Source organism: Salvelinus namaycush, chromosome 30 (genome assembly GCF_016432855.1).
Source record: "Salvelinus namaycush isolate Seneca chromosome 30, SaNama_1.0, whole genome shotgun sequence".
In the NCBI taxonomy this organism is placed as follows: domain Eukaryota; kingdom Metazoa; phylum Chordata; class Actinopteri; order Salmoniformes; family Salmonidae; genus Salvelinus; species Salvelinus namaycush.
The window spans coordinates 10586316-10612603 of NC_052336.1; the positions used below are offsets into that span (position 1 = coordinate 10586316).

Here is a 26288-nt window from a genome sequence, read left to right on the forward strand (position 1 = left end):
TCTTAGGCACTCAATAAATTATAACCAGGAGCAGTTTGGTACAGAGAAAAATAGTACTTCTAGGTTGGTTGAAACAAACATCACATAATTTTGCATACAGTATTATGGAAAAAGCGTGTGCGCAGCAAAGTCATCTGTAATGTACTTGCTGGTCTTATGAGACATGCACTGAGTGTACAAAACATTAGGAACACCTGCTCTTTGCATGACATAGACTGACCAGGTGAATCCAGGTGAAAGCTATGATCCCTTATTGATGTCACCTTCCACTTCAATCAGTGCAGATGACGGGGAGGAGACAGGTTAAAGAAAGATTTTTAAGACTTTAGACTATTGAGACATGGACTGTTTATGTGTGCCATTCAGAGGGTGAATGGGCAAGACAAAATATTTAAGTGCCGTTAAACAGGGTATGATAGTAGCTGCCAGGCACACCGGTTTGAGTGTGTCAAGAACTACAACACTGCTGGGTTTTTCACACTTAACAGTTATCCATGTGTATCAAGAATGGTCCACCACCCAAAGGACATCCAGCCAACTTGACAACTGTGGGAAGCATTTGAGTCAACATGGGCCAGCATCCGTGTGGAATGCTTTCGACACCTTGTAGAGTCCATGTCCGATGAATTGAGGCTGTTCTGAGGGCTAAAGGGGCTGCAACTCAATATTAGGAAGGTGTTATTAATCATTTGTACACTCAGTGTATTCTTGCATACAACATCATGGTAATGTACTTGCTGGATTTATGATGAGACATATTCATGCATTACACAACAAAGTAATCTGTTATGTACAAGCAGAAATTCTGATGAGACATTGTTTGTTTGAAATTCACAGAGTATTTTGTTTAATGGGAGTTTTAGCCGCATATCATAGAGCTTAATGATGATTAAACTGTCTCACATTGAGGGGCCTGCATATCACATGATGTATTCCAGATGTATTTCTGCCTGCTGTTTGTTTTTCTCTGAGTATGGATGCTACTTAACAGTCTGTGATGTCTGGGGATTTGTGGGGATGGAAAATAGAGGAGATAGATTGACCTCTGCCCCTGTGTTCCAAAGAATAAACTCTGAGGCTGGTTTGGTTTACACTGGGCAAAATCTGGGGTCCTCTAATGCCATCTAGTGATGGTTTGGATATAAAGGAACACTTACATTCCCCTATGAGTAAAACTCATTGGATTTATTGAGAGTGTGGTTTGAAAGTGGTTTCCATTATTCATACATAAATGCATCATTATCCTCTAGGGTTGTCAGCAACTGCAAACTTCTGAACTGAATGCAGGCTAGAATCAACTAAGGAAACATACAATAGCTTGGTGTAAATATGTTTATTAAAAGCCTTACTCTCCATCAGTGGAGTGGGATAGTCTGGGATGTAGTTTACACTCCCCTCCACAGGCTCACTCTACAGTAGCGTTCCCCTTTACAGTGGTAAACCCATCATTATAAACTGGGTGGTTCAAACCCTGAATGCTGATTGGCTGACAGCCATGGTGTATCAGACCGTATACCACGGGTATGACAAAACATTTATTTTTACCCTTCTAATTATGTTGGTAACCAGTTTATAATAGCAATAAGGCACCTCAGGGGTTTGTGGTATATGGCCAATATACCACGACTAAGGGCTGTGTTCAGGCACTCCGCATTGCGTTTTGCTTAAGAAGGGCCCTTAGCCGTGGTATATTGGCCATATACCACACCTCCTCGGGCCTTATTGCTTAAACATACAACGGTACATAAAATACAGTCCGATGGCACAACAAACAGACAAGACACAGACAGATGATTACAAACATAGAAAGTGCTTATACTCCTCTGCGTGGTGACTGATGCTGCAGTCTACCTTCACTACAACCCAGACACCCCCGTCAGCAGGGGGGCAGGACAGGGAGGATGGATGACGGTGGTGGGCAGGTTAGGCGTGGTTCTTCTTGATAAAGTTAATGAGCCCGTTGGTGGAGGAGTCGTGAGAGTGGACCTCGTTGGAGCCATGCAGCTCAGGCTCGATCTTCTTACACAGAGCCTTACCCAGCTCAACTCTGAGATAGAGAGATAGAGTTGAAGTCGGAAGTTTACATACACCTTAGCCAAATACATTTAAAAACTCAGTTTTTCACAATTCCTGACATTTAATCCTAGTAAAAATTCCCTGTTTATTTTAAGATTATGAAATGTCAGAATGATAGAGAGAATTATTTATTTAATATTTTATTTCTTTCATCACATTCCCAGTGGGTCAGAAGTTTACATACACTCAATTAGTATTTGGTAGCATTGCCTTTAAATTGTTTAACTTGGGTCAAACATTTTGGGTAGCCTTCCACAAGCTTCCCACAATAAGTTGGGTGAATTCTGGCCCATTTCTCCTGACAGAGTTGGTGTAACTGAGTCAGGTTTGTAGGCCTTGCTCACACACGCTTTTTCAGTTCTGCCCACAAATTTTCTATGGGCTTGAGGTCAGGGCTTTGTGATGGCCACTCCAATACCTTGACTTTGTTGTCCTTAAGCCATTTTGCCACAATTTTGGAAGTATGCTTGGGATCATTGTCCATTTGGAAGACCCACTTCCTGACTGATGTCTTAAGATGTTGCTTCAATATTTACACAATTTTCCTACCTCATGATGCCATCTATTTTGTGAAGTGCACCAGTCCCTCCTGCAGCAAAGCACCCCCACAACATGATGCTGCCTCCCCCATGCTTCACTGTTGGGATGGTGTTCTTTGGCTTGCAAGCCTACCCCTTTTTCCTCCAAACATAACGATGGTCATTTTGGCCAAACAGTTCTATTTTTGTTTCATCAGACCAGAGGACAATTCTCCAAAAAGTACGATCTTTGTCCCCATGTGCAGTTGCAAACCGTAGTCTGGCTTTTTTATAGCGGTTTTGGAGCAGTGGCTTCTTCCTTGTTGAGCGGCCTTTCAGGTTATGTCGATATAGGACTCGTTCTACTGTGGATATAGATACTTTTGTACCCGTTTCCTCCAGCATCTTCACAAGGTCCTTTGCTGTTATTCTGGGATTGATTTGCACTTTTCACACCAAAGTACGTTTCATCTCTAGGAAACAGAATGCGTCTCCTTCCTGAGCGGTATGACGGCTGTGTGGTCCCATGGTGTTTATACTATTATTTGTACAGATGAACGTGGTACCTTCAGGTGTTTGGAAATTGCTCCCAAGGATGAACCAGACTTGTGAAGGTCTACAATTTTTTCTCTGAGGTCTTGGCTGATTTCTTTTGATTTTCCCATGATGTCAAGCAAAGAGGCACTGAGTTTGAAGGTAGGCCGTGAAATGCATCCAAAGGTATAACTCCAATTGACTCAAATTATGTCAATTAGCCTATCAGAAGCTTCTAAATCCATGACATTATTTTCTGGTATTTTCCAAGCTGTTTAAAGGCACAGTCAACTCAGTGTATGTAAACTTCTGACCCACTGGAATTGTGATACAGTGAATTATAAGTGAAATAATCTGTCTGTAAATAATTGTTGGAAAAATTACTTGTGTCATGCACAAAGTAGATGTCCTAACCGACTTGCCAAAACTATAGTTTGTTAACAAGAAATGTGTGGAGTGGTTGAAAAATCCAACCTAAGTGTATGTAAACTTCCAACTTCAACTGTAGATAGATATAGAGAGACATAATAATGGACAGAATATAATGTCAATGAAACATTTGTTCATACAATTTCATAGGATAAAGGCTCTGTCTATAATCTGTCATAGATTACACATTATAGAGGAGCTTGCTTTCAAGTAGTCACACTTACCCCCACTGGTCAAAACTGTTGATCTCCCACATAACACCCTGGACAAAGATCTTGTGTTCATACATGGCTGTGAAACAAACAACACCATATATTTTTACTGGGAGCATAACAAGTAAATACATTATTTCTATCAATATTTCAACTATCATTAGTTGTTGGTTCACAGATCCATATTCAGCTCTTACCGATAAGTGCTCCCAGTGTGAATGGGTTCAGCTTCTTGAAGACAATAGAGTTGGTTGGCTTGTTTCCTTGGAATACCTTACAGCAGAACAAGAGGAAACATTTTAAAATCACACAACCTGTTTTAAGACAGTTGTTGCATACTTGTAATTATACAGTGTTGCACCCTGTTTGAAGCTTCTTCCAACCTCATGCAAAACTTATTTTGTCCATTAAGAGGACGCACGTCCCTATCAGAGCGACAGTGTCTGCCCTAGCAATAGACACACAATCTCCCCAGTATAACAACAGGGTTTAAGCCCATAGAAAGTCTTAGGCCGAACTGGGGCTGCAGTGGACTTGCGCCATGAGGGATCTGCTCCCACTCACTTTGTGTGGCAGAATGGTTTCCAGGGCCTCTCCTGTCAGGCCGCCGGCCTCCAGTTCCTTCTTAGCCTCCTCTGTGGTCTTTCCTTTCATCAGAGCCTCAGTCTGAGCCAGGAAGTTGGCCATCAGGATCTACAGACACAGAGGATACAACAGGTAAGGCATTATCCCATTATGACATTATCCCTGTGCATTATCCCCTGTATCACACAGCATGAACACTGCATAGGCTCTTTTGTCAGATAGACAGTAAAAGTAGGCATCACTTGAATAACTGAATGATTAGCTTAGTCACTGAATGGGAAGGTATTTACTCCCAGATCATTCCCACATACAGCACGTCATTTCAATGTGGATAATTGGGTAATATTCGGTTGAGATGTTGATCAATTAGATTACAACCTATATTCACCCACTCAAAAAGACAGCCAGAAGTTTGTTGAATTTCCAAAGTGTTATCACTATGTTTTCAACCATCTAAAAACACAACCAAATTCCAAAGGAAAAGCAATGTCTGATTTTTGGTTTAGCTGTCACCCAAGTGTCTGTCATTGCGCTTTCAACCATTTAAAAGCACAGCAAAGTTAAAATGGGAATACACTGACAGATATTTTGTTTATGTATACAACAGATTGTGTTATTACTGTGCTTCATCTAATAGCTGAACCAAATGACCTGGATGGAAGTTGAGACTTTTTAAATGTACATGGTGCAAGTGATCAATGCGGTTTGAGATTCTATATAGATTATTACAGCAACATGCACGTTTTATATGATTACATACAGAAAGAAGAAATGTATGGATGGTTACAGTAACTTCATAATGTGGCCATGGATGTGTTACTAATTTTAAGGTTGAACGTTACATTAGTTTGTAAGAAAGCCTTAACTTTAGGCTATTTACTATATTACAAAAGTAGTACTGAATTTTGTTTGCTTGACAATGCAACCAAATTTCAACATTTAAAGGAGATGTATCTACTGCTTGGATAGCTCCATCTGAGCCACTGTCTTAATCCCATTCTTTAACTTTTTGGCTGAGTTGGAGACGTCAATCCAACATATCATTTGTTAACAAGTTAATAATAGGCTACTGTATTTATTGTATGTCAAAAGTGATATTGAATTGTGTTTGGTTGTCAACGCAACCAAATATCAACATTTGAAGGAGACTTATCTTCATTGTGGATAGTTCCATCTGTGCCACTGACTTAGTTGGACTTTAATTTTAGTTTGTCTACAAATGAATAATTGATATGCTGGATTACATCTCCATCTCAACCAAAAATCTAAATTAATTAAAATGGGACTAAATAAAATAAATTCAAATTTCAAATGCACTTGAAATAAAGTTTGATTTGATTTAGTCCTATTCTTTAACTTCAATTTTTGGTTGAGATGGAGACGGGAATCCAACATATCAATTATTCATTTGTAAACAAGCCAGACAAAGTCAACAGCACAGATGGAACTGTCCAAGCAGAAGATACATCTCCTTCAAATGTTGGAAGCGTTGACAACCAAACAATTCAATAAAACGAAATATCATTACATTTGAAATCAACCACAGCTTGAAACCCAAGGCCTATTGTATGGTCTATTTTTAGTTGAATTCTGGGTTGAATTAAAACAATAGCTGTTGATTATTTTGAGAATGCTATATAGTCCTAAATAGCATCATTGATGATATATGAGTGGTAAAGTATGGTCACATTTCATTTGCTCTGTTAAACCTTCTCTTTGGAATGACTTGACAGCAACAGTAAATCTAATTCATTTTTAAGTGGAGATCTCTCAACAATCATTCTCACAATAGCATATTGGTAATTGTCCGTAACAAATATCATAGCTAAGCAGTGCTGGGCATGGTTAAAACCCTGGATGGGAGGTCAAAGGGTAGCTGCAGATAGATACATTCTCCAGTAGGAGGAGCTGCCCAGCCTATTCTTTTGAAGATCTGACATTGTTTTAAAGGTACAAATTCAACATATTTTAGATCCAATGTATTTTACACGTAGATTACATGTCACAATACGTTGACAAATTACATTGAAACAATGTTGATTTAACCAGTTTTTTCCCAGTGGGTTGGTAGTGCTGGAAGATGTGTCCTGTAGGGGTAGCCTACCTTATGGTGCTTACTTTCCCTGATGGGGTGCTGTGTCTGGGCAGGGATGAGGAAGTCAGCGGGGACCATGCGAGTTCCTGTGGAGGACACAGCAGTCACACTGCATCTGTGACTAATATAACATATTACTCTTCCATAACATACATACTCATCCATTTCAGCTGACCATTAATCAATATGTTGAAGAACTTATGGACCAGTCAGCAACATTTTTTGGGTATGAGTTAAGAGAATATGAACTTTCAAAAGTCAGATTTTAACTGGACAGTTACTTTAAGGAGGCAGTACCTTGGTGAATGAGCTGGTAGAAGGCGTGCTGTCCATTGGTGCCAGGCTCCCCCCATACAATGGGGCCGGTATGGTAGTTGACACGTTTGCCATGGATAGTGATGTACTTTCCATTGGACTCCATGTCACCCTATAGACATCACATGAATTTAACATCTTCGGTGTTCCGTTTCAGTTAAATTTAAACTAATACTAAAACAACATTATCAGGCTATTTAACCTTGACTTGGTATGCACAGTAGAACACATTTCCATTTGATGAATACAAATCTGACAATATATGACCACATCCTACCTTCAGGGCAAGGACTGGGTGTTTTATTTTTTATATTTTTTATTTTACCTTTATTTAACCAGGTAGGCTAGTTGAGAACAAGTTCTCATTTGCAACTGCGACCTGGCCAAGATAAAGCATAGCAATTCGACACATACAACAACACAGAGTTACACATGGAATAAACAAAAACATACAGTCAATAATACAGTAGAACAAAGAAAACTAAAAGTCTATATACAGTTAGTGCAAATGAGGTAAGATAAGGGAGTTAAGGCAATAAATAGGCCATGGTGGCGAAGTAATTATAATATAGCAGGTCAATTGCCTTACCTCCCTTATCTTACCTTATATGCACACACTGTATATACTTTTTCTACTGTATGTTTGTTTATTCCATGTGTAACTCTGTTTTTGTATGTGTCGAACTGCTTTGCTTGATCTTGGCCAGGTCACAGTTGTAAATGAGAACTTGTTCTCAACTAGCCTTCCTAGTTAAATAAAGGTGAAAAAAAATATATATAAATAAATAGGCCATGGTGGCGAAGTAATGACAATATGGCAATTAAACACTGGAATGGTAGATGTGCAGAAGATGAATGTGCAAGTAGAGATACTGGGGTGCAAAGGAGCAAGATAAATAAATAAATACAGTATGGGGATGAGGTAGTTGGATGGGCTATTTACAGATGGGCTATGTACAGGTGCAGTGATCTGTGAGCTGCTCTGACAGCTGGTGCTTAAAGCTAGTGAGGGAGATATGTGTCTCCAGTTTCAGTGATTTTTACAGTTCGTTCCAGTCATTGGCAGCAGAGAACTGGAAGGAAAGGCGGTCAAAGGAGGAATTGGCTTTGGGGGTGACCAGTAAGATATACCTGCTGGAGCGCCTGCTACGGGTGGGTGCTGCTATGGTGACCAGTGAGCTGAGATAAGGCGGGGCTTTACTTAGCAAAGACTTGTAGATGACCTGGAGCCAGTGGGTTTGGCGACGAGTATGAAGCGAGGGCCAGCCAACGAGAGCGTACAGGTCGCAGTGGTGGGTAGTATATGGGGCTTTAGTGACAAAACGGATGGCACTGTGATAGATTGCATCCAATTTGCTGAGTAGAGTGTTGGAGGCTATTTTGTAAATGACATCGCCAAAGTCAAAGATCGGTAGGATGGCCAGTTTTACGAAGCTTTTGCAGCTTGAGAGAAGGATGCTTTGTTGCGAAATAGGAAGCCGATTCTAGATTTCATTTTGGATTGGAGATTCTTAATGTGAGTCTGGAAGGAGAGTTTACAGTCTAACCAGACACCTAGGTATTTGTAGTTGTCCACATATTCTAAGTCAGAACTGTCCAGAGTAGTGATGCTGGACGGGCAGGCAGGTGCGGGCAGCAATCGGTTGAAGAGCATGCATTTAGTTTTACTTGCATTTAAGAGCAGTTGGAGGCCACGGAAGGAGAGTTGTATGGCATTGAAGCTCGTGTGGAGGTTAGTTAACACAGTGTCCAAAGAAGTGCCAGAAGTATACAGAATGGTGTCGTCTGCGTAGTGGGTGGATCAGAGAATCATCAGCAACAAGAGCGACATCATTGATGTATACAGAGAAGAGAGTCGGCCCGAGAATTGAACCCTGTGGCACCCCCATAGAGACTGCCAGAGGTCCGGACAACAGGCCCTCCGATTTGACACACTGAACTCTATCAGAGAAGTAGTTGGTGAACCAGGCGAGGAAATCATTTGAGAAACCAAGGCTGTTGACTCTGCCGATAAGAATGTGGTGATTGACAGAGTCGAAAGCCTTGGCCAGGTCGATGAATACGGCTGCACAGTATTGTCTCTTATCGATGGCGGTTATGATATCGTTTAGGACCTTGAGCATGGCTGAGGTGCACCCATGAAAGGCTCTGAAACCAGATTGCATAGCGGAGAAGGTATGGTGGGATTTGAAATGGTCGGTAATCTGTTTGTTAACTTGGCTTTCGAAGACCTTAGAAAGGCAGGGTAGGATAGATATAGGTCTGTAGCAGTTTGGGTCTAGAGTGTCTCCCCCTTTGAAGAGGGTGGTGACCGCAGCTGCTTTCCAATCTTTGGGAATCTCAGATGATACGAAAGAGAGGTTGAACAGGCTAGTAATAGGTGTTGCAACAATTTCAGCAGATAATTTTAGAAAGAGAGGGTCCAGATTGTCTAGCCCGGCTGATTTGTAGGGGTCCAAATTTTGCAGCTCTTTCAGAACATCCGCTATCGGGATTTGGGTGAAGGAGAAATGGGGAGGCTTGGGGAGTTGCTGTGGGGGGTGCAAGGCAGTTGACTGGGGTAGGGGTAGCCAGGTGGAAAGCATGGCCAGCCATAGAAAAATGCTTATTGAAATTCTCAATTATAGTGGATTTATCGGTGGTGACAGTGTTTCCTAGCCTCAGTGCAGTGGGCAGCTGGGAGGAGGTGCTCTTATTCTCCATGGACTTTACAGTGTCCCCATAACTTTTTTGAGTCTGTGCTACAGGATGCAAATTTCTGTTTGAAAAAGCTAGCCTTTGCTTTCCTAACTGCCTGTGTATATTGGTTCCTAACTTCCTTGAAAAGTTGCATATCATGGGGGCTATTCGATGCTAATGCAGAACGCCACAGGATGTTTTTGTGCTGGTCAAGGGCAGTCAGGTCTGGAGAGACCCAAGGGTGTATAGATTTTATAGTAAATTGCCAAAGTAGACTGATACATTCTTCACTGTGTTTTGCTTTGGCTGTTTACTTATTTTACACTCAGTCATGTCTTAACTGTGGTAATGACTCTTAACCCTAGTAAAGGCTCTTAACCCTGGTAGTGACTGACGGACCTGCTGGAAATAGGCAGCGAATCGGTGCATGTACTGGTCATAAGGCAGCATGGCGTGGGTCTCGGCCTGGAAGAAGTTGATGTACCAGACACCCAGCAGAGCCAAGAGCATGGGAGCGTTCTTCTCCACAGGGGCTGTTTTGAAATGGTTGTCCTACAGGAACAAGAGGGGGTCAACTCACACAAATTCATCTGACCAATAGAAAAGGTTCCAAGTCTTTGGACAGTGAGAAGAATTGGCTGTACTTACCATCCAGTGAGCTCCTTCTAGAAGCTTCTCAAAGTTGTCATAGCCTAGGGAGAAAGAAAAGACCAGAGACTTTGAGTTATACTTCAAATATCTCCTTTTAACTGATTACAAAGGTTATTCTACTCAGGTAGAGTACAGGCAGCTGATCAAAGCATTAGAATATCTAAACCGGGAGAATCAACCTACAACATAATGTACATACCGATGTGCAGAGCAATGGACAATCCAATACAAGACCACAGGGAATAACGTCCACCAACCCACTAAAAAACAACAACAATCTGGTTAGAAATGTGCACAAAATCAACAAACATTTCTTGAGCTTAATAATTTTCACAGTACAACTTTGAATATGCAACATGTATTTCCCCCCCCCCGAAATGTAGTGACCCTAACACCAATGTTATGTACCTGAGAATCGTTACTCTTACTCAAATTCCTTTACTATTTCAGTGCTGTGCATTCTGGTCTATATATTTTATATTAATTGGTGTCTGGTGGTGTCCTGAGAGGATTCAGAAACCTCAGAGCACTCTGAAGCTTACGTAATTGAAAGTGACACAGAGACGGAGGAACTGTGCCCAAACTCACTTGGTCCTTCAGCTTGCCCCAGAAAGAGGCCCCCTGCCTCTAAAAATTCCATACCATTGTCTTGAAATTCCTTAACATGAACCCTTATCCATCTGTGGTGACACATTTCAGCCCACTGCAGAGAATAAATCCCCCATATTACACAGCACTTCATTTGGGTAATAATATAATAAACACAGTGTGTAATAAGGTATAAATAGCTAGGTAGGCCTATATATGAAAAGGCAGACCCCAACTTCTAAATATTCTCACTTCTCATAATTATTTTCAATGTGAATGCCACCTTTTATCAGTAGTGGTGCGTGGGTAAAATCCCTGGGGAAGCCAATCCAGAAAAAAAGCCATATTACAACTCAAGTGTTGTGATAATTGCATTGTTTGCTCTATAATCTGTTAGTTCATACGCTATGACACCATGCTACACTATATAGGCCTAAGGCCGAGACAATAAGAAGACAGTGGCAGAATAAATCAACCACACATTTGTTTCATTACAAAACCAAAAAGAGAAACATCTGTCCGGTGAAGTCCACAGAACATATTGCATTTTTGGACAACTAAACAACTATTGATTTAGAACACAGAGAGTTACCGCAAGTTGTAAAGAAAACAGGAGCTGCCTCCACTATTCCAGCACCATTTTAACTTCAACATTTCAACAGCATCTAATCACCTATTCTTAGTCTAACACAGTGACATCTAAACGATACCAAAAACGATTTAGTCCAATCAACGTTAGCTAAATATGATGTGGCTGTCCATGGTAATGATTTCTCTCTGTGTGTGTGTGTTTGTGTGTGTGTGTGTGTACACACACATATATATATATATATACACAGTTGAACTCAGAAGTTTACATACACCTTAGCCAAATACATTTAAACTCAGTTTTTTCACAATTCCTGACATTTAATCCAAGTAAAAATTCCCTGTCTTAGGTCAGTTAGGATCACCACTTTATTTTAAGAATGTGAAATGTCAGAATAATAGTAGAGAGAATGATTTATTTAAGCTTTTATTTCTTTCATCACATTTCCAGTGGGTCAGAAGTTTACATACACTCAATTAGTATTTGTTAGCATCGTCTTTAAATTGTTTAACTTGGGTCACACGCTTTTTCAGTTCTGCCCACAAATGTTCTATAGGATTGAGGTCAGGGCTTTGTGATGGCCACTCCAATACCTTGACTTTGTTGTCCTTAAGCCATTTTGCCACAACTTTGGAAGTATGCTTGGGGCCATTGTCCATTTGGAAGACCCATTTGCGACCAAGCTTTAACTTCCTGACTGATGTCTTAAGATGTTGCTTCAATATTTCCACATCATTTTCCTACCTCATGATGCCATCTATTTTGTTAAGTGCACCAGTCCCTCCTACAGCAAAGCACCCCCACAACATGATGCTGCCACCCCCGTGCTTCACGTTTGGGATGATGTTCTTCGGCTTGCAAGCCTCCCCCTTTTTCCTCCAAACATAATGATGGTCAATATGGCCAAACAGTTATATTTGTATTTCATCAGACCAGAGGACATTTCTCCAAAAATACGATCTTTGTCCCCATGTGCAATTGCAAACCGTAGTCTGGCTTTTTTATGGTGGTTTTGGAGCAGTGGATTCTTCCTTGCTGAGCGGCCTTTCAGGTTATGTCGATATAGGACTAATTTTACTGTGGATATAGATACTTTTGTACCTGTTTCCTCCAGAATCTTCACAAGGTCCTTGTTCTGGGATTGACTTGAACTTTTTGCACGAAAGTACGTTCATCTCTAAGAGACAGAACACGTCTCCTTCCTGAGCGGTATGACAGCTGCGTGGTCCCATGGTGTTTATACTTACGTACTATTGTTTGTACAGATGAACGTGGTACCTTCAGGCATCTGGAAATTGCTCCCAAGGATGAACCAGACTTGTGGAGGTCTACAATTTTTATTCTGAGGTCTTGGCTGATTTATTTTGATTTTCCCATGATGTCAAGCAAAGAGGCACTGAGTTTGAAGGTTGGCCTTGAAATACATCCACAGGTACACCTCCAATTGACTCAAATTATGTCAATTAGCCTATCAGAAGCTTCTAAAGCCATGATATAATTTTCTGGAATTTTCCAAGCTATTTAAAGGCACAGTCAACTTCTGACCCACTGGAATTGTGATACAGTGAATTATATGTTAAATACTCTGTCTGTTAACAATTGTTGGAAAAATTACTTGTGTCATGCACAAAGTAGATGTCCTAACTGACTTGCCAAAACTATAGTTTGTTAACAAGAAATTTGTGCAGTGGTTGAAAAATGAGTTTTAATGACTCCTGTCACGATCGTCGTTAGGTGAAAGAGAGGACCAAGGCGCAGCGTGATATAAATACATCTTTTTAATAGAAGAAGAAACGAACACTAATACAAACTAGACAAAACAACCGTGACGCTATCAAACGAAAGTGCAGACACAAGCAACTAACGTCAAAACATAGACAATTACCCACAACCTACCTAATGCCTATGGCTGCCTAAAATATGGCTCCCAATCAGAGACAACGATAGACAGCTGTCTCTAATTGAGAACCAATCCAGGCAACCATAGACTTACATAAACACCTACACTGAACACAACCCCATGAACTCTACAAAACCCCCAAGACAATACAAACACCCTAGACTAGACAAAAACATCCCCCATGTCACACCCTGACCTAACTAAAATAATAAAGAAAACAAAGATAACTAATGCCAGGGCGTGACAACTCCAAACTAAGTGTATGTAAACTTCCGACTCCAACTGTGTATGTATATATATATGTGTGTGTGTGTGTGTGTGTGTGTGTGTGTGTGTGTGTGTGTGTGTGTGTGTGTGTGTAAGTATAAAAAACATGTTGACTCACCCTACGTGTAGAGAGACGCCAATGCCATCCTCCTCTTTTATGTTGCCTAAATGGTCTATGACAGTACACGCTTTTAGTTTTTGTTGTCCTAGGCTACCTAGCTAAAATACTTGCTCGCTAGCCTTCCTTTCATGGGCAACGATATGCAGGCCTGCTAGTTAACATTACCATACTACATCTAGCTACATGTTGAGCTTCCATCCTCTCAGACCAGGGGCACAATGTATGAATGTATGGTTGGGTCAGTATCGCCGTTATAATCATTGACCAGTACGGAAAATTAAGTAAAACCACGAGTCCAAATCCCTATCTCCATCGATGGCTAATTTAGGAAAGGGATGATTTTACCTAACTAGCACAACGAGATACCACAATTAAAGTTTTTTTCTGTCAATAATGATGTTTGGCTTATGATGTGATTGGTCTGAAGCCAAATCCAAACTGGCTTCCCTTGACAATTTATTTGGTGCGCCAGGACGATTCACAGCTGAGCTCACTCAGTTTTGCTCAATGCTGATTGGCTATTATTTTATTTATTTTTCTATCACGGGAGGCCAAATGCTCGCTGGCTTCCCTTGCATTCAATGCTACAGGTGGAAACAATGTCATACTCTTTCTGACCAGACAACATCAGATATACGCTAGACATACCATGACTGCGTGGCCATGCACGCCTCCAACTCATCATCAAGTTTGCAGACGACACTACAGTGATAGGCTTGATTACCAACAACGACAAGACGGCCTATAGGGAGGAGGTGAGGGCCCTCGGAGTGTGGTGTCAGGAAAATAACCTCACACTCAACGTCAACAAAACAAAGGAAATGATTGTGGATTTCAGGAAACAGCAGAGGGAGCACCCCCTATCCACATCGACGGGACAGTAGTGGAGAGGGTAGTAAGTTAAGTTCCTCGGCGTACACATCACGGACAAACTGAAATGGTCCACCCACACAGACAGCGTGGTGAAGAAGGCGCAACAGCGCCTCTTCAACCTCAGGATGCTGAAGAAATGTGGCTTGTCACCAAAAACACTCACAAACTTTTACAGATGCACAATCGAGAGCATCCTGTCGGGCTGTATCACCGCCTGGTACGGCAACTGCTCCGCCCACAACCACAAGGCTCTCCAGGGGGTAGTGAGGTCTGCACAATGCATCACCGGGGGCAAACTACCTGCCCTCCAGGACACCTACACCACCCGATGTCACAGGAAGGCCAAAAAGATCATCAAGGACAACAACCACCCGAGCCACTGCCTGTTCACCCCGCTATCATCCAGAAGGCGAGGTCAGTACAGGTGCATCAAAGCTGGGACCGAGAGACTGAAAAACAGCTTCCATCTCAAGGCCATCAGACTGTTAAACAGCCATCACTAACATTGAGTGGCTGCTGCCAACATACTGACTCAAATCTCCATTCACTTTAATAACAAAAAAAAGGGTGTAATAAATGTATCACTAGTCACTTTAAACAATGCCACTTTATATAATGTTTACATACCCTACATTACTCATCTCATATGTATATACTGTACTCTACACCATCTACTGCATCTTGCCTATGCCGTTCGGCCATCGCTCATCCATATATTTATATGTACATATTCATTCCTTTACACTTGTATGTATAAGGTAGGTGTTGTGAAATTGTTAGAATACTTGTTAGATATTACTGCATGGTTGGAACTAGAAGACAAGCATTTCGCTACACTTGCATTAACATCTGCTAACCATGTGTATGTGACCAATAAAATTGGATTTGATTTGACAGAGGGGCGCTGTTTCGTTCGCTCGGATGCTTTCTCCGGTAACATGCAATCAGCCTCTTGCAAATTCAAGGACATTTATGAAACTAAGAATAGACCAAAAATATTTTTTTCTTGGTCCATTTTGGGGAAGCCTGGCTTCCCTTGGCATCCATGAATACACACTGCTGCTTTTATACATATTACTTCTGAGAGCAAGCAGCTATCTTTGCTTCGACGTGAAAGGGCATGGCATGTTAGAGCCATTACCCTTTAAATACCAACAATGTAACTAAATGTAGCTTTCTGACCTTTGATGTGACCCAGCCTTTACAGTAACCTCTCCAAGGGAGAAGGTCGCTACCAATAATATAATACTCTCTGAGGGCAGAGCTGGAGAGGGCGGCTTCTGATTACCCCACAGCTGCCAGCCTGTGAGCCCAGGCACCTAATTCAGTCAGAAGTCTACGCTATATATAGCTGTTGCCTAAGTCCCCCCGTCAAAAGCCTGTGATTGCAGGAAGAGCACTGTACTACCCCCAATGAAATACACACATGACATTCTGCATCAGATAACAAGCACTCACATCCCAGAAGCCAAACATGTTGTCAGGATCAATGCCAAAGGCCTTCACTAAGGGCTGCAGAAGAGAGGAGAAAGAACCAAATTAGAATGTTATTTTATTTTACAGAAACACATGCAGAGCATTTCACTGCATTTATGATGGTGTGTTGCAAAAATAAGAACTTACGCCGGCAGTGGAGAGCGCCACAAAGTGCTTGGCAACAGCAGATTTCTGTAAAGAAGACAATGTTTAATTTAACATACTTTGCATTCAACCAATTTCCCTGTATTTTTCTAAAGGTAAAAAGGCTACCCACATCTTTAGCGTGCTCAATGAACCATTCCTTGGCAGACTCTGCATTGGTGATTGTCTCTTGGGTGGTGAAAGTCTGAAAATAGGATGAAAATAGGAAAGCCATTCAGACATAACTTTGGCTGCAACTCTACAGAGGCATAGGAGAGAAGGTACGACGTGGCATGCAGCACCAACTGATCCCTTTGTTTCAATGGAAACGTCCATTGTATCAAACAACTGTTGCTGCTAAAGCTGAGTGGAACTTTATGAGTTTCCATATTATCAGCTGTACAGTTTATTTGCTCTTTGTCAATGATTTTTTGTTTGTCTTTCTTGTCAATTTTTTAGGCCAATTTTGAAGACGAATATCTCTCTCTCAAGTGTTCAGACTAAACAATAAAACCAGTGAATGCACTGGTACGGTAAAGACAACCAAAAGCAGGCACCTTGGAGGCCACGATGAACAGGGTGGTCTCAGCATTGAGCTCAGCCAGGGTTTTGGCGATGTGTGTGCCGTCAATGTTGGAGACAAAATGCACACGGGGACCTCCCTTGGAGTAGTTCTTCAGAGCCTCAGTCACCATTAGAGGACCCTGGCAAAGAAGACACAACAAATACACAGTGATGGCAGAGGCAGCTTTCACACCTAATAGTGAAACATCATATTGCCTAGGTAAATAAAGGTTAAATAAATAAAAATATTGACACTTTAACAAATGATACGCAAGAATTTTACTTACCAGGTCAGATCCACCAATGCCGACGTTGACAACGTCTGTGATGGACTTTCCAGTCCAGCCCTTCCACTCGCCACTGCGAACTTTCTACACCAGACACAAACGAGTAGACCATTGAAAAAAGTGCCTACACAATTCAGTCAAATTGCATTTGTTATGCCTTGAATGCCACAGGGAGATAGCTAGCAATTCTATGTATAAACCGTACTGTAACTATTCAAATTGGAAAACACAAATGGCCTCACTAAGAGATTTGGAGGGTTGCTACGAAATTGAGACCCTTGGGTCAGCTCCCACTCACGTGGCAGAAGCCCTTCATCTTCTCCAGGACTTTGTTGACCTCAGGCATCACATCATGTCCGTCAACCATGATGGGATGGTTGGAGCGGTTCCTTAGAGCCACGTGGAGCACAGCACGGCCCTAACCAAACAGGAGGAGGAGAAGATACAGTAAGGACACACACACTGATATGCGACTTACAGCAAATGTAAGTAGTGCCATTGATTTGTTTCAAACCAATTTCTGAGGAGGTGTCAGGTGTGTTACATTTGGCCATTCATTATCACAATGATAATAACATTGATAATAAACCACGCTCAGGCTAAAGCTCAGATAGGCACCTCAGTGAAGTTGATCTTGTCTCCATGGAACATCTTGTCCCTGGCGGCCTCAATCCCCCTCGACTTGCCCTAGAGAAAACATATATACATCTATTGGTGGGCAAATAGGCCTTCGATGTCAGGAAGGTTGATAGGCTACTGGACGCACAGCAGAAGAAGACTGTTTTTGTAATGACTGTAGGTAAATGCCAAATACAGTATGGCTATTTGTAATTGTTGTGTTATTTGAATCATTATGATAGAGAAGCAGCGATTTACCAGTTCGACCAACATCTTCATGACATCCTCAGTGATGAGATTCTTAGAGTAATCAATCAGAATGTCTCCATGATCTGTCTTCAGTGTTGTGCTATTCAGACACAGAACATTTGACAGGGTGAGTGATCTGTTTCCACAGAGATCCTATTAAATGAGGGATTCTATATGTAATTCTGTCTGATTCTGGATTTAGGCAATTAACTCAATAACCTTTTGCCCACAAGTTACAAAATCAAACAGCCCTTTACCATGAAACAAATATAAATCTGTTTTGTTTCACCACAAGCATTTTGTAGTGAATTTGAGGGGTAGCCCAATCGAAACCTAAACCCACTTATTTATAATTCCAAGGCAAGCAGGGTATCCCAATTATACTGTTTGCTTGTGTATGTGGAAGTGCTTGTAATGCACTTAAGAAGGTTAGGGTTATTACAATACAGATAGCAATACAGACAGACATCAGACAACAAACCCCCACACCACTAGCAGTACATGAAGGGAGTTCAGCCAGAAGTGCTGCATTTTTAATGGTGTGGAAGCCCATAAGCTACTCTGATAAAAGGCACATATTTCGGGGAAGGAGACAGTTGCACCTGAATGAATTATGTCACTGATGCAATAGCAAAGATCTCAAATTGTACAGTTGTTTTTTATTGGCAGTAGCATCTGTTAATGATGACACATTATGTGCTTTGTCTAAAGGTAGCCTGAAGTGAAGACAACATTTTCTAATGGACAGCATTTTAATTGAAATCACATGTTACACTGGTGATGTTATGTTTTTTTAGAATAAGGATACTGTGTGTATCTTCAACAAATTAACACGGACAATTTCAAAATAAGTCAACCATAAAGATACCTGAATTTGTGGAATCGCTCCTTGTCTTCCTCAAACATCTTCCTCATGTTAAGGTGCAGAGCATGTTCATGGTACCATTTCTCCAGTTTCTGGAAGGTTGGGTCGTGTGTGAGTCCCATGGTGCTAGAGGTGCTGGGCGCGGTCCTTTCAGCTCAACTACCCTGGTTGAGTGAGACTGTAAGGCGCGAGAGGAGAGGCTTTTGAAGGGCAACCAACCCGCTACACTTGCCCCTCCTATAATAACACGATACTTCGGATCGTGCAGCACAGCCACACATACTGTATCAGTAATGCAGCGTTCAAGACTGTTATGTAGCTAAGTCCATAACATTACCAACTGACTAAACTTACAATTCAAGACATTGAGTAGTTTTACCAAATTCCATTACAAAAAAAACTTCACAAGTCAATTATAAAATGGAGTGACAACAGTATCATTGAATAAGATGAAGTCAACTTCTAAAGTTACATAAACGTCACTGCACACAAGTAAAATCGAATTAATAAACTGTAATTGCCTCCTGATGTGATACTATTTTATGAAATTATGTTTTTAAACATAGGACCAAGGGAAATGTCAATTCATGCTGAAAATTGTATTTCCCGATTGTTATATTATTAGAACAGCGTCAATGTGTGGACCACATAAGTGCGTTTCGTCCAGTGGGAGACATGTTAGTGTCGAATCTTTGTAGCACTCTAGCGTTTGATAAGTGATACTTCGCCTATTCGGTTTAAAAAGACCACTAGAGGACGGATAACTCCACAGAATATACCTAAATACCTTTGTGTGACAATTCGATTCTTGGAGCAAAAAATATTTTCTACCGTTTCAGTGGGTTTGTTTATAAATACAAATAATCGATTCAAATCTTGATGAAATTAGTTATTAGAAGCATAATGTATTGTTCTTCCACACTTGAATTTGTAACTAATGTCATGCCATGTTATCTACATAAAACATAATATTTGTGATGAAGTAATGCTGTTATAAAAATTGGTTAATATCTGAAGCGTTCACCTCTGCATTCACTTCGAATTCGAGGTTTTTGAGTGTGTCTGAACCGTGTGATCAACCGAAGGTTTGTAGTTTAGCTCACGCGCTCTCGTTTATATAGAGAAACGTCACATCCGTTGTATACAGACTTCATTCGCTGTCAAGAGGGTGGATGCCTAGCTAACTGGTAAGTGATGCGCCTATCAACTGTACTTTGATTAAAAACGTTTTATCTGAAAGCGCTTAACACATTTACTCTCGTCACAAATAACAGTTGTTGTAACAAGGGATAGTACCCTACTGTGCCAGTTGTATTAGATTTGTTTGTATTGTGTGCTAGCTTAAAAAAAAACGTCGCAGAGTACTAGCTACAGTACCTAGACAGCTAACATTAGTTGTCGATAACTAGCTAGTTAGCTGTGGTCGTTCAGTAGCTACTAACCAGAAACCTACAATTTTAGCAACAGTTGCTAGAAATTCTAAGATATCCAAACTATGAATGCTTGGTAGTGAACTGGCTTTTAGTATGTATTTTAAGATATCCCTGATATAATGTAGATGTGGACTAACTAACGTTAGCTAGTGTGATTTGTTTGGTTTCGGGACATTGTTTTTGCAAATATGTTGTTTCTTTGCCCTCCCTGCGAGGCAATTTCAAGGAGTGTCTTTCGAGTGTCAGGGAAGGTAGATAGTCAGCTAACTAATGCTAGGTAACTAAGCTATAATCGGTAGGGAACCCTAATAGTCTATGGTAATTCTGAAAATGTACAGCCAAAATTACTAGTTACCTGGCTGCTAACGTTAGATCTTTGGGTGTGTGAATTATGGGGATTAGTGGTTAGAGCGTTGGGACAGTAACCGAAAGGTTGCTGGATCGAATCCCCGAACTAACAAGGTAAATATGTCGTTCTGCCCCTGAACAAGGCAGATAACCCACTCTTCCCCGGTAGGCCGTCATTGTAAATAAGAATGTATTCATAACTGACTTGCCTAGTTAAGTAAAGGTTAAATAAATACAATAAAAAATGCTTTTCCAAACCGGGTAGCGTTTGTTACAGTGATAGTTTCTTATGTATTTTGTGTAACTATTATGTTGCCGAACTTTTTCTCCACTCGAGCCTGACAGAGGCGTTTTAGTTTAGGGCGTTAAAAGGCCATATTAATAGCTTGCAACATAGTGCCCCGTGTTGTCTGCATGAGTTTCGATGAAACCGGTGTACTGCGCTTGCGGAGATTTAATTGCACCTTCCTGCTAAATAGTGATCAGATTCATAAATACTAGCCTACGAGCTACGTCTATGCATTTTTCTATGCTTCAAAGCTGGTTATGTCGGCTCACTTGAACTGACCTCACAACCGGGTAGTACCAAGCTGGTCGGATTTGAAAGATTATCACCGATTTATAGTAGGTCAAATCTAATGTTGCTTTTTATAACAATTAGCGAGCTGGTTGGGAAATTTTGCGACCTCTTTACTTGAAAGAAAATCAACCACCCCACAACTGGTATTCCGAGCTCATATCTGCTTATTGTAGTTAGCTAGATATCTACTGACTTTACACTCTATCGGTATTTAGCCGTGCTAGTATATCTAGGTTGCGTTATGTCTCGCTTTCACAAACATTTGCTTGTGTTATAGCAAGCTAACCAGTGAGTGACAGGTAAACAAGTTTGCTGCATCCTCAGAACGGGAGAAGCCCTTGCTATCCGGTGCATTTGGTAGCTTGCTTGATAGATAATATCAATAATGCTGCACCGTTGTTTTCGATGTAATACATTGATCTGGGTATTGCATGATTTGTTGACTGTTATAGTTTCTGCTTGGGCGGTAATGTTGGATTGAGAATTTGACACATTTTGCCAAGATATATGCCAGTAGTACAGTATCTTCCCACTCAAATCAAATTTTATTTGTCTTGATCCGAATACAACTGGTGTAGACGTTATCATGAAATGCTTGCTTATGAGTCCTTCCCAACGATGCAGTTTAATAATAAAATGGTAACGTGGAATAACATACACAAGAATGGAGCTACAGTATATACATGGAGTACCAGATCAATGTGCGGAGGTAAGAGGTATTTTTGGTAGATATGTACATGAAGGCAGGGTAAAGGGACTAGGCATCAGGATGGATAATAAGAGTAAAATAAAGAACAGACTAGAAGGAATGTGTGTGGGAGGTTTTGTGGGATGTAGTTTGTGTATGTGTGCACATGCGCATAGGGTCAGTGCAAGGTAGTCAGGGCAGATAGTTCAGGTACCATTAGTTGGCTATGTAGCAGTCTTATGGTTTGGGGGTAGAAGCTGTCTCTGAACCTGTTGGTCCGAGAGCCGATACACTGGTACCATTTGCCCAACGGTAGCTGAGTGAACAGTCTATGGCTTGGGTGGCTGGAGTCTTAGGCAATCGGGCATTCCTCTGACACTGCCTGATATAGTGTTCCTGGATGGCAGGAAGCTCGGCCCCAGTGATGTATGGGCTGTCTGCACCACCCTCTGTAGCGCTGTGAGGTCAAGGGTGGTGCATTTGCCATACAGAGTGCTGATGCAGCCAGTCAAGATGCTCTCGCTGGTGCCGCTGTAGAAGCATCCGAGGGCCCATGCCAAAACTTTTCAGCCTGAAGGGGCGCTGGTTTGCCCTCTTCATGACTGTGTGGACCATCCTTAAGTCCTTAGTGATGTGGACGCCAAGGAACTTGAAGCTCTCGGCCCATTCTACAACAGCCCCGTTGATGGGGGCATGCTCTCCCCTCTTTCTCCTATAGTGCACGATCATCGCTTTGGTCTTATTGAGGTTGTTGTCTTGGCACCACACTGCTAAGTCTCTGACCTCCTTCTTATAGGCTGACTCATCGCTGTCGGTGATCAGACCTACCACTGTGTTGTCGTCAAACTTGATGATGTTGGAGTCGTGCGTGGCCACGCAGTCTTCGTAAACAGGGAGACCACGAAGCACAAACCCCAGAGGGGCCCCCGTGTTGAGGGTCAACGTGGCAGAGGCGTTGTTGCTAGGGCTGTGACGATTATGGAATTTTGGGTAACGATTAATTGTTATGCAAATGTAACCTGTCATTATCATAATTCTCATTATTGTTAAATGTTTTGAGCTTTTAAATGCATCTTTGAAAATGATCTTCGACATATGTAATGAATAAAACACAGCTTTGGTGAAAACGCATCTCAAAACCGAATGGGTTTTGACCGCTAGGGACTTTTGGAAATGAAGCTTCTCCTCCCGACTGTGCCGCTCTGCTCGTGAAATGATTACCAATTTTACCCACTTCATGTAAAACTTAACTGCTATTGGGTAAACTTTATCTGTTTGAATATAAAGTTGAATTCCCCTTTCTCCTAAAAATGAATGTATTAAGAATATTATAATGAATTGCTTTTGTTCATGGTTATTGTTCATAATTGTCAGTTACACGATTATCTGATAATTGAGCCAGCCTTAGTTGTTGCATACCCTCACCACCTGAGGCTGGCAAGTCAGGAAGTCCAGGATCCAGTTGCAGAGGGGTTCAATCCCAGGGTCCCTATCTTGGTGATGAATGCTGAGCTGTAGTCCATGAATAGCATTCTCACTAATTTCCCCACCTCAGTGTGGCTGAATGTTACACACGTAAGACACATTTCAATCAGTACTGTCCAACTCAACTGACAACCTTATTAAAGGATTTGAATAATCCCCTCATATATGCTACTACAACCCAGAGGTCTTTGGTATTGTTGTTGAGCTAAAGGCAGCTTCTATTGCCATGTCTGCCTCCTTTGGTCTTGGGGAATGTATTTCCTGTTTGGGTTGCTGCAGTTTGGAGAGAGGGGGGAAAAAGTATGACCTTCTGCCTAATATCTTGTTGCTCCACAAGTGATCTGAAGAATGGGCAAGTTTTTACCAATATAAACATCTCATTTTTGGGCCATTTTATCATTGTGGAATCAGGTTGTCAATGCTACTGTCTCTGGTTTTGAGATATATATATATATATATATAAATAGGCCAAATACTGTTAGTAGCCTAAATGTGTCACTGAGTTTTTGAGTATAGACCAGTTGTTGGTCATCTCATCTCTCCTCTGTAGTAAACCAACATTTCCAACACACAGATTTGTCACTGCCCCCTCTTTACCGTTGGGTTTCTGTTTGCTTTGAGCTTGTCACATTTTCAGACATTGCATTATTGCCTGTCATCCATAGCTTGAGGAGATATTGTACTTTACAGGAGTTTGTTTTACTACATGCAGATTGGAGAAATCATCCTCTATGGAGATTGACTTGACTTAAACCACGTTTCCATCCAGTTTTCATGCAAGTAAAGTCATACTGTATAATAAAAAATCAAATAAATTACAACAGCTGTGATGGAAACAGGAAAATTCTGTAAAATTGTTCGACATGGTGACATGCCGTAAGGTTGACACACCTGTATTTGAAGAGTTTCTCTCATTCCTCTTTGCAGATCCTCTCAAGCTCTGCTAGGTTGGGTGGGGAGTGTTGCTGCACAGCTATTTTCAGGTCTCTCCAGAGATGTTTGATCTAGAGGTCGACCGATTATGAATTTTCAATGCCGATACCGATTATTGGAGGACAAAAAAAGCCAGTGCCGATTAATCGGCCGATATATTTAAAAAATAAAAAATGTTTTATATATATAATACACACACATTTTTGTAATAATGACAATTGCAACAATACTGAATGAACAATGAACACTTATTTTAACTTAATATAATACATAAATACACACACACACACACACACACACACACACACAGCTCTGAAGTGACAATGAGACTGAAGAGTCTGCTTAGGAGACAAATACTCTCAACTGTTTGAATAAAAATAGTTTAAGTTACCTGTGATGAATGTTAAAAACAAAAACTTTAATTTCTATATGCAGGAAATCCTATTTTAATAATGGGCATGGTAAGAATTGACAACCAAAGTGCGAGTCATAATTCCCATGACACCTTCTAGCAAAATCTGAAAAGCGGTTCCTTCATTTATTCCATAGGATATTTTTTAGATTCACTTAAAATAAGGTCTGTTTCGTGTAGGCTTACATCACCGTGCCAATTTTATAACTGTGTAGATATCCATAGGACAAGGTAACTCTGATCAATATTGGCTAAATATAAGTGAAGATCAGTTTTTTTGTAGAGTGGATTTATGAAAATATGTTGACAAACGTTACCTTATCCTAGTGAGATTTACACGGGTATCAAAACGTCGAGGCGGTTTAAGCCTGCACGAAACACAGACCTTATTTGAAGTAGATCAAGACATTCTCTATGGAAGACATGAACGGTAAAATAACGAAGGAACCCCTTTTGAAATTCAGCCGCAAGTTATTACAGGAATTATAACGCGTCGACTATTTCTCTCTAAACCATATACCTTTGACTAATCTGGAAACTATCACCTCGAAAACGAAACGTTTATTCTGTTCCGTATTTTATCTAACGGGTGGCATCCATGAGTCTAAATATTCCTGTTACATTGCACAACCTTCAATGTTGTCATAATTACATAAAATTCTGGCAAATTATTTCGTAAAGAGCCAGGCGGCCCAAACTGTTGCATATACCCTGACTCTGCGTGCATTGAACGCAAGAGAAATGACACAATTTCACCTGGTTAATATTGCCTGCTAACCTGGATTTCTTTTAGCTAAATATGCAGGTTTAAAAATATATACTTGTGTATTGATTTTAAGAAAGGCATTGATGTTTATGGTTTAGTACACATTGGAGCAATGACAGTCATTGATTGTTTTTTATAGGTTTAATGCTAGCTAGCAACTTACCTTAGCTTACTGCATTCGCTAACAGGCAGGCTCCTCGTGGAGTGCAATGTAATCAGGTGTTAGAGCATTGGACTAGTTAACTGTAAGGTTGCAAGATTGAATCCCCAGAGCTGACAAGGTTAAAACTCTGTTAACGTTCCTAGGCCGTCATTGAAAATAAGAATGTGTTCTTAACTGACTTGCCTAGTTAAATAAAGATTAAATAAAGGTGTAAAAAAAAAAAAAAAACGGCAAATCGGCGCCCAAAAATACAGATTTCCAATTGTTATAAACTTGAAATCGGCCCCGATTTAATCGTCCATTCCGATTAATCGGTCGACCTCTAGTTTGATCATGTCTGGGCTCTTCCTGGGCCACTCAAGGACATTCAGAGACTTGTGCAACCCCTGCATTGTCTTGGCTGTGTGCTTAGGGTTGTTGTCATGTTGGAAGGTGAACCTTTGCCCCAGTCTGAGATCCTGAGCGCTTTTCATCAAGGTTCTCTCAGTACTTTGCTCCGTTCATCTTTGCCTTGATCCTGATTAGTCTCCCAATCCTTGCCACTGAAAAACATCCCCACAGCATGATGCTGCCACTACCATGCTTCACCGTAGGGATGGTGCCAGGTTTCCTCCAGATGTGATGCTTGGCATTCAGGCCAAAGAGTTCGATCTTGGTTTCATCAGACCAGATCATCTTGTTTCTCATGGTCTGAGTCCTTTAGGTGCCCTTTGGCAAACTCCTAGCGGGCTGTCGTGCTTTTTTTCTGAGAAGTGGTTTCCGTCTGGCCACTCTACCATAAAGGCCTGATTGGTGGAGTGCTGCAGAGATGGTTGTCCTTCTAGAAGGTTCTCCCATCTCCACAG

At 41.1% G+C, this 26288-nt stretch overlaps 2 protein-coding genes across 3 annotated transcripts in view; one reads left to right on the top strand and one right to left on the bottom strand.

Moving 5' to 3' along the window:
• Window positions 1–1719: 1719 nt before the first annotated feature.
• Window positions 1720–18757, bottom strand: LOC120025179 (glucose-6-phosphate isomerase-like). Its single transcript, XM_038969631.1, has 18 exons — window positions 18639–18757; window positions 17780–17870; window positions 17522–17590; window positions 17202–17321; window positions 16904–16987; window positions 16610–16756; window positions 16186–16257; window positions 16056–16100; window positions 15891–15944; window positions 10294–10354; window positions 10092–10135; window positions 9843–9995; window positions 6747–6876; window positions 6459–6535; window positions 4334–4462; window positions 3967–4042; window positions 3782–3848; window positions 1720–2047 (listed from the first exon to the last, which is right to left on the bottom strand). Exons 1-18 carry the CDS (start codon window positions 18755–18757, stop codon window positions 1924–1926), a joined length of 1662 nt encoding a protein of 553 aa, XP_038825559.1. The 3' UTR covers window positions 1720–1923.
• Window positions 18758–19779: 1022 nt separating this feature from the next.
• Window positions 19780–26288, top strand: part of LOC120025374 (granule associated Rac and RHOG effector protein 1-like) — a 40266-nt gene continuing 33757 nt past the window's right edge. Inside the window, exon 1 of one of the 2 annotated variants that reach the window (XM_038969917.1) lies at window positions 19780–19822. The gene's annotated coding sequence lies outside the window, so the exon portion shown is untranslated. The remainder of the gene's footprint in view (window positions 19823–26288) is intronic. The other variant, XM_038969916.1, reaches the window with a different exon arrangement.

Coding starts and splice junctions, on each gene's coding strand:
- LOC120025179 (XM_038969631.1), bottom strand. CDS start 18,757: ATGGGACTCACACACGACCCAACCTTCCAGAAACTGGAGAAATGGTAC. Junction 9,996..10,091: donor TAGAAGGAGCTCACTGGATG/GTAAGTACAGCC, acceptor TTGTTCCTGTAG/GACAACCATTTCAAAACAGC. Junction 4,463..6,458: donor GGGAAAGTAAGCACCATAAG/GTAGGCTACCCC, acceptor CTGTGTCTGTAG/ATCCTGATGGCCAACTTCCT.